Source organism: Ovis aries, chromosome 9 (assembly GCF_016772045.2).
Source record: "Ovis aries strain OAR_USU_Benz2616 breed Rambouillet chromosome 9, ARS-UI_Ramb_v3.0, whole genome shotgun sequence".
Classification (NCBI taxonomy): Eukaryota; Metazoa; Chordata; class Mammalia; order Artiodactyla; family Bovidae; genus Ovis; species Ovis aries.
The window spans coordinates 94,651,402-94,660,378 of NC_056062.1; the positions used below are offsets into that span (position 1 = coordinate 94,651,402).

The 8,977-nt window shown below is 47.4% G+C and overlaps 1 protein-coding gene across 8 annotated transcripts in view; it reads left to right on the forward strand.

Moving 5' to 3' along the window:
• The window catches only part of COL14A1 (collagen type XIV alpha 1 chain), a 225,232-nt gene extending 217,762 nt beyond the window's left edge, over nt 1–7,470 (forward strand). For 3 of the 8 annotated variants that reach the window (XM_042254547.1, XM_042254546.1, XM_042254548.2), the window contains exons 46-48: nt 2,926–3,003; nt 4,887–5,042; nt 6,633–7,470. In XM_042254547.1, coding sequence (XP_042110481.1) covers nt 2,926–3,003; nt 4,887–5,042; nt 6,633–6,712 — 314 coding nt within the window. In that variant the 3' untranslated portion in view covers nt 6,713–7,470. Of the gene's footprint in view, nt 1–2,925; nt 3,004–4,886; nt 5,043–5,829 lie in introns of all 8 variants that reach the window. The other 5 variants (XM_060394000.1, XM_027973271.2, XM_060394001.1 and 2 more) reach the window with 3 other exon arrangements.
• The last annotated feature ends 1,507 nt before the right edge of the window (nt 7,471–8,977 follow it).

The following is an 8,977-nucleotide window of genomic DNA, read 5'->3' on the forward strand; positions in this document are numbered from 1 at the left end:
TGGTTGACATTTGGGAACACTTGACTTCCTTTCTTTTGATTACAGCATACCAGGCTTATCAAAGACACCCAGGGACTGGCTGTGGTCAGTGGTTGAGACTGCCCATCCCAAGGCAGGGGTGCACGTTCGACCCCTGCTCCGGGAGCTGAGATCCCGCATGCCTCGTGGCCGAAAAGACAGAACATAAAACAGGAATGATGCTGTAACACATTTGATAAAGACTTTAACAGTGATCCGCCCCGAAAACTCCTTTCACAAAAAGTGTTTCCTGCTCTCTTTTCAGAGATCTGCGGTCGCTGAACGTAGCCTTCAATCTCAGTCCTCACTTGGCTGCTTACATAAGGATGTTTCACATGGCTTTTTCATCCCCCCGAAAAGATTTACAACCAAGTTCAGCTTCATGAGTATCCCGTCAGTCTGAGAAACACAAGTGAAGACATAGGCAAATATTAGCAGATGATATATTAGCCTATATGTAGCTGGAACATTTCATAACTTCAAGGATAATGAAATCTAAAATTCTGTTAATATGTAACTATATCCTTACAGTCTCCCCCCCCCCCCCGCCCCTTTTTTTTTCTTTTAAGGCATCTGGTGGTTTAGTTACTGAGTCGTGTCTGACTTGTGAGTCTGTGGACTGTAGCCCTCCAGGCTCTTGGGTCCATGGGATTTCTCAGGCAAGAATACTGGAGTGGGTTGCCATTTCCTTCTCCAGGGGATCTTCCTGACCCAGGGATCGAGCCCAGGTCTCCTGCGCTGCAGGCAGATTCTTTACCAGCTGAGCCACCAGGGAGGCCCTGAGGCATCTTGGGGGGCTGGAACATTCTTTCGAGGACCTTCTTCTCCTACTTTGAGTTGCGTTGTGGATAATATCAAATGCCACTTCTCGTTCTCTGCGTAAGTAGAAAATTAAAAGAACCAGACTCTCTGCTCCACAGGGGCCCTGCCTTCTGCTTTCTTTGTGAGTGAGGACAGAGTCCGTCAGGAAGCTGCTATCAGGGGTGTCTTCGCAGGGACTCTTTCCTGAATGTCCTCTTCGGCCGAATCGCCTGTGTCTTCCTCTTACGCGGTGTCCCCGAGGAGCCTCTCCTTAGCGTTGATCCGTGGGTACCGTAAGGTCACGGGAGGCCTGAGTCACCGTGCCGTTAGTCATGCAGCCTGCCGTTAGTCATCGGTGTCCTTTCTCGAGTTCTAATTCTTTAAAAGTGAGTGTGTCCCTGTGGGGAAGGTGGTTCCAATTCTCACAGAAGAGGCGGTTTCTGCTGAATTCTCCGATGCGTGTTAGGGCACAACTGTCAAGCAAGGAAGCATCTCCCTCTAATTAAAAATAGTACCCACTCCAACTATTACCCAGTTAGCCAAGCTAGTAGCTACAAATAACAACCAGCAGACTCAGGATGGTTTTCTGAACAACTGAATTTAACAGTGGAGCGTTAAGTGTTGTAAATGATATGCTTTTTCAATTCAGATGCGATGCAGTTTTACTTTTGAGAAATCACTCTCTTCCTGTCTGCTCCTAGGACAGCAGTTAGGCCTGGAGCAGGAGGGCGGTGCTCAGCGGTCAGCGCCCCGCCCTCTCCTTGTAGCCCTGGTCTCTGGTGGGCTCAGAAAGTGCCACCGAGGCTGCGCGCAGCACACACGCATGTTAGGGCAGCCTCCCTGCGGCTGGAGCAGCCCGAGGACCGGTAACGGGGGGAAGAACTTTCCTAAAGGGTGACACGCATGCCTTGACCCCAGAAAGAGGCCGCTAGGAGCACAGCAGACTCCAGAGGCCAGCCCCTTCTGTGCAGTGTAGAGAAGCTGCCACCCCAGAGCAAATACCGCATCGATACCTCTCTTTCTGGAAGTTACAAACCAAGATGTCAAAAGTGATTATTTTCTAGGATTGGAATCATTGCTTTTTGGGTCTTCTATTTTCTCTACAGTAAGTATGCCTTGCACTTAGAAGGGAAAAAAAGTTATTTGTGATTTTAAATACTTTAGACCAGTCGCATGCCGCTGCCTATCAATTTGATTGTTTTCTTTTATGTGCGTTCCCTCATGGGCTTTCCCAACTCACACATAGTTTCTTCGCAACAAAGAGGTGTAGTTCCGCATCCTGTTAACTCAAAGTGTTGTTGTACATGTGAAAACAGGCACTAAAGCCTTTCTGCGCTGCGAGCCACGCAACCCGGACCCCGGTCTGCCACAGCCCTCCATGCTGGGCTGGGTCTCGCCGCGCCCTTGTCGCCTGTCCAGCAGTCTTGTGTTAGGACCTGTTGGGATGATGAGGTGTCAGCGTGTGCGTTTCTTTGTTTTTCTGCCTGTGAAAATGTATAGTTTGTTAATAGCACCGTAAATTACTTGGAAGAAGAGGTTTGTTCAGTGGAAAAGAAACATGAATAGGTTTAGATCTTTATGGAGCTGAATCAGCCAAATCAAACACAGGCTTTCCCTGAACCTTCCAAGTTTTTAATGGAAACTCGCGCTCTTTAGAGCTTTGCTGCCTAATTATAATTCATGCCTTTTGCAGATGCTTTACAGGGTGGACCCAAAGGAAAATGTTAGACATGTCCACCGGTTATTTCTATTGTGCTCCTTGTGGAGTGCCAGCCGCATCTGTCCGATGGCCCATGTGTGCAAAACGCCGGCCAGATCCTAGCGGGCTGGCCACCTCAGCGGCGGGAAGACGGTAAACTCGCAGTGTTACAAACACAGACGGCACACACAGACACAGAGCCAGCCCTCTGTATGTGGTTGTGCAAAAGGCACCAGTGTCAGGATTCAATTTAAAAAGTCCTGTGGTAACATAACCCCAAATCAGCCGTCATTGTGTCCTCATCAGAGAGATCCTTGTGAAACCCAGGAAAAGCAGAACTACCCAGATTTCATTTAAAGAGAATTTTCTTTTCTTTTCCTTTTTTTTTTTTTTTTAAAAAAAACTAGGTTTAACTGGTGTGAAGGGAGAGAAAGGAAATCCAGGCATTGGAACTCAAGGTCCCAGAGGCCCCCCTGGGCCAGCAGGTAAGTCTTCCTACCCAATGGCAAACTGCAGGATGGAAACCCCAAGTCTTCATATTCCCTTGACATTGCAGGCAAGGCAGGTGACCATGTTACATCCATGTGGCCGACCGGAGTGGCTGTGTTTCCATGTTACATCCATGTTTCCATGTTACATCCATGTTTCCATGTTACATTCATGTTTCCATATTACATCTTTGTGGCCGACTGGAGCTGCTGTGTTTCCATGTTACATCCATGTTTCCATGTTACATCCATGTGGCCAACCAGAGCGGCCACGTTTCCATGTTACATCCATGTTTCAATGTTACATCCATGTTTCTATGTTACATCCACATGGCCAACCGGAGCAGCTGTGTTTCCCATTCCTTTCATGGGAAGGCCAGTGTGTTGGTAACAAGTGTCCCATACACCAGGCCCAGAGGTGCAGCATGTGCTGGGATCTCACTGTTTGCAGGGTCAGGCTGGGGCTAGGCGATGCTTCACTAATGAATCAATCCCCAAATGCTTCATGGACTGACACGTACCCAAAGTTTGATGTGGGTAGGCTGACTTTCTCCTCATTTTAGAGCAAAGGGCCTTGAGGAGAAAGATCAGCTTCTTGAATGGAGGATGACGGATGTCCCTTCCGGTTATATTCCATGGGCTGGGACTAGTCACAGCCCCAACCAAACTGCAGGGGAGGCGCAAATCCAGGGGGACGCGTGGCTGTGTGGCGAGCGCTCACAGTTTCTGCCATTATGACCACCTCACTCCATGGGGCTTGTGCAAGCTTCGAGTTTTGTGAATCTTACTATATGCTTTTAGGACGGCCTCCAGATGGCCATGCTTGTTTATTAGAATTATAAGTTTTCAGTCCTACTGGTATTTACAGTCCCAGTCTTAAGCATATTGGATCTAGTGACTTACCGGTTTTTCTTGCCAACCTATGGGTGATTTGGGGAAATGCTTTTTGTAGGAGAGATTCCTAGTGTAATAGGTCAGCTCTGAGTATAGATACTCCTGTTGTTAGAGATTGTATGAGGAACTGTTCTCGAGCATGCCTTATGCGGAGTGCATGCTTGGTGAATGTTAGCTGAATGGAGCTGAGCTCACCAGAGATTCGCAACACTTTTAAAATACAGGGTGATACCTGTTCCTGATTTTCATTTTGGTTCTGTTTGAAGAGATTCATTTCTAGTTGAAAAAGGCCTTTGAAACACTGTTGAAATCCAGGTCTAGAACAAAACAAACACGTGAGCCAGAAAAAGCCCAGGCTGACGTACTCCTAAAATTCACAGGAATTTCAGTCGCCCTTTCACTTTCATTCAGTGTTAAGTTCTCAATTGACACAAGCTACCCTAAAGGAATTTCGGATTCATCTATTGGGTCCAATTTCAGAATTTTCATTTTTCCCCTGCAGTATAATTTCTTTCAAACGCAGAACAATTTATTTCAGCCATCTGGGGCCATAAGCCAGCAGGGGTTGCCAGGCTGGGGTCGGTGTGCTTCTGTGTGTGGAAACGTGTGTGTGTGCGCGTGCCCCATGCTGGATCTGCAGGGGCCTGCACTGGGAGACGGAGGCTCCGTGAAGGTCACGAGGTCGGGGCGGTCTGCTCCTCCCCCTTAATACTCAACAGGTGAGGGACAAGAATGCATTCTGCTTTCCAGTTTCCTGCGTTGACTGAAAGCATTGACCTCCGGGAGGACGTGTGATTGCAGTGTGATCCTCTGTCCAGGAAGTCTAGTTCAAGAATAGAACTCATTGAGTAGAAAGAGGCAGACCACCCTAGCTGTCACAACGTGTAAGATGGCTTCTTGTAAGAGTTAGTTTATTTATTGGTGGTCTGAAACCTCACCCTGTGATGATAAGAGACCAACTGTTTTCATTGGTGGACACTCCTTAGGGCCTTCTGGGGAGAGTCGACCAGGAAGCCCGGGGCCCCCCGGCTCTCCTGGACCAAGGGGTCCACCAGGCCACTTGGGGGTCCCTGGACCACAGGGTCCATCTGGCCAGCCTGGATACTGCGACCCTTCTTCGTGTTCTGCCTACGGCGTGGGCGGTAAGTGTCAGCCCTTCGTGGGCTTTGAGCAAATCTTACTGTCTTAGTACCATAATGGTGGGAGGGACCTCTGAAAAGCAAACCTATTTTGAGCAGGAAGCAAAGCTGGAATTGCTTACTACCTTTGAAATTAATTGTCCAGAGGCCTCTCCTGTGAAGTGCAAGTTAAGACAGAGGCTACCTCTTAAGGGGAGATTTGAATTAGTGCCACACCTACGTCTTCCTCGCTTCCAGATGGCCTCTGACCTCCTATTGATCACTGAGGGACACACCTGAAAATTCTTCGGGGCCTCTCTGTGTTACTTCTGTGACGTGGCCATGATGTCCTATGAGATTTTACTCTTGCTTTGGGGACACCTAAACCTCAGGGCTTCCCCATGGTTAGGAGAGACCCGGAGATTCTGTTGGGTGACATCCTCCCTACCACATGCATTTTAAATGACCAGGGATTATTTTAAGAAGCAAAAGTGGCCACACTGTCCTTGCCTCTTATTAACGACCAGACTGAGATCCTGAAAAAATTGTGCTTCCTAAAAGCATCTGTGGTCTCCATGCTAGAGGGTGTATAACGGGGCATTTTCTAACACAGTCACTCTTGGAAGCATCAGGAGAGAGGTTCAGAAATTGCTTTGGGGCAATAAACCTATTAGCCCATGAACTGAAATTTTCTGCTTTAGAAGAAGTTTAACCTTTTTCCCAGAGGGACTGGTCAGAGTTTTGCTGATGTGTTTTTCTCTGTTCGTCTCTTCCCTCCCCATTCTCTCAAACTTCCCTGTCTCTCGTTAAGATCTGGTCCCTTACGATGATTTCCAGCACTGACACGGAACTCTTCCTCTCTATTCCACTGGCCTGGGCAATTGGCTGCAGACACAGAACTGTCCTGCTGACCCCGACCACCCAGCCCGGCCCCTGACCACGGGCACTCCTCTCCCCTGCCCGCCTGCTCCCCTCCGCCTGCCCACCCTCTCTTCTCCTGCCCTCCCTGCTCCAAACACTTAACCTACGATAAGACTGGAATATAACCAAGTCATTAGTCAGTTGTCATAAAAACTGACTGCTCCGTATCAGCCTGGGTGAAGGAGTAAGTCTAGCAGCCGAGAGTTACCCCAGACCTCCCCAGGTGGAGCCCAGGAGTAGCCACTGCAAGGCGCCTTCTCCTCGTCCCGCCTCACACACGTCGCTGGGTGTCTTTCTTCCTGGCCCCCCTGCTGTCTGTTTCTCCTCTGATCACGCCCCTCTGCCTCCTGTCCCCTGGTGTTGGACTTCTAACATGAGGTTGGTTTTTAAAATTTATTTTTCTTTCGTCACCCTGCTGATATTCGGGTTTTCTTTTGTAAATAAAACATGTCATATTTAAGCAGTTTGGCCAAGCATTCCTGCGGTGTGCCTGACCCTTCCTTTACTAACCATCTGAAACCTCCTGGAAAAGGTGCGCACCGCCCCGTGGATTCAGGGCGCTCTCACTTTCTACCCAAGCAGGATATCTCTGTACTCTAGACCAAACCTATGCCTCTGCGGATCCACAGGAGGGGAGGGCGGCAATCTGCGGCTCCTGGGCTCTACAAGCCCCCACCCCACTCTCCCCTCTAGCTCCCCATCCTGACCAGCCAGAGTTCACCCCTGTCCAGGACGAGCTGGAGGCCTTGGAGCTGTGGGGCTCAGGGATCTGACAGTCTCCGCGGAGCTCAGAGGCCTGACCGCAAAGGCGCGTGAGGCGACTGACCCTGTGGTTTGTATGCTTCCTTGGGGGCTTGTTGCACCAGCCTGCGTCTCCTGTTTGGACACCGTTAATGTGATTGTTATATTAACAGAAAAGTGTGTTAAAAAGAAACTCCTTAATCTGTACACCACAGGACTGATTCCTGCTTGTTGCTTTAATGGTGTCCTCAGAGAAAGACTGGCCCTAACGTTGAATTCTGGAATCCTTTCTGCGTTGGGTGATCGCGAGTCCTAAAATGCAACAAGACAGAAATGTCTGTATTTGAGGGAAACGGGGCCCCAGAACAGGAATTCAAAGGGATTCAAAGATGATGTCATTTATCCTTATCCCCTCTAGGAATGACCTTGGTGAAAAGAGGAAAAGGGACATGCTTGGAGAAACTACCTCTCGCTTAATTAATCCCTCTAACTCTGAGATCACTTGGTGGCCAGCTTCACTGGTGTCCAAGAATATGCGTTAGAATATGGCCTTTCTGAATCTGGCGACTGTGACGCTAGATTCGGCTCTTTTCAGTGGCTTTTGACATGTAACCTGATGACTCCCCACCGACTCTGATACAAAGAGTTCCAGTTTTGATGAACAGTTGGTCAGCAGTATGTTCCAGAGCTTGCCCTCCTCAACTGCATGGATTACTTTGTACATGCAGATATGTTTTTGCAAACCTATTTCCAACCTTTTTTTAAATAAGCAAATAAAATTTTAAAACAACGTGCATATGTTGATTCTTCTTATTCTATTCCGTCTCTATATGTCACCTTAAACTTGTGCAGTCTTGGCTGAGGTTTAACCAGAAAAACGACAGCTCCCTTCCTTTAGACGCGCATTCAAGCTTTCATTCATTCCGAGTGTGAATGAATGAAAAAATGCTTCAACAGAAAAGAAGCAATTGTCTTGAGCCTAAGTGACTGGCAGAATTCTGTTATTCATTTATAACCCTCCAAACAGCAGTGACTGTGGAAATGTAAGACTGATGCTAAACAAATGTTTGCCTGAAGAACTTGTCTTTGGGGCTTAAGAGAAACCTTTAAAACTCTAGGAAACAAGAGGAAATGAGGTTGAATCTAATAGATTCTAATTCTAAACTATAATTTGCCTTTTACTCATTAAGGAAAACACTTGTTATTGTTGTTTAGTCGATAACTCTTTGTGGCCCCATGGACTGAAGCCCGCCAGGCTCCTCTGTCCGTGGGATTTCCAGGCAAGAATCCTGGAGTGGGTTGTCATTTCCTTTTCCAGGGGATCTTCCCAGACCAGGGGTCGAACCCAGGTCTCCCGCATTAGCAGGTGGATTCTTTACCACTGAGTCACCAGGGAAACCCATGCTTGAAAAAGATTTGGGTTCTATTAGTTGTTTGTTGAAAATAGAAATTTGAAAGAGAACCATACACTGAATGTGTATTCCTTTTTCTCTGTAGCATCTCGTAACAGGGCATGGCCAGAAGTTGGGACAGGGTCTTTTATCACCAGAAGCTGTATTCTTCCTGAATCAGCAGTGTCTCTTGAACTTCTTTGAAGTTCACACAGCTTGGTTTAAGACCTTTTCATCTAAAATATTCAAAAAAAAAGGTCTACATGTTGCCTTTGGGGATCCAAGTACTACATATATTTTTTGGTGCCTGTGCCGGAAATGAAAGCAGATAGTGAGCAGGAGACCAACAGTGACCCCCTGTTAGTTACGCAGGTGCTTCCACACACAGAAAGCGGGGCTAAGGAGAAGGAAAGCTTGCCCAGGGTTAGACGACCCGACCCAGAACCACCTGAGAGGACTCTTGAGCGAGCGGGCTGTGTCATCGGCCACTTCATTCCTTTGTATGTCAGATTTCTTGGTCTTAAACGAGTAGAGAGAAGGATACTCTATATGCCTTGATGTTTGGCCCTAGGAACTGCATGGAGTACTGTGCCACTCAGGAGACACTCAAAGTTTGACGTAAACGGTGAGGCTCAAGCGCTAGAGGTTCTAGTCCATTTTATCGTTCTTGAACTGTGCAGATAAGCCAGGCTTTGATTTTACTTGGTGATCTAAGTTTGTTTATTTAAGTTATGGGAACACTTCATTCGTTTGGAGTTTGCCATCAGTTGGACCTTGTTCATGAGATTTTTATTGAGTGAGATGTTCAAAATAAAAGGTGTAATTCAAGTTCAAGATTTTTACGTTTACAATACTTTGCCTTGTAATAAAAGCTGATTCTGAAGTGCATTTTTATTGCCTTACCTA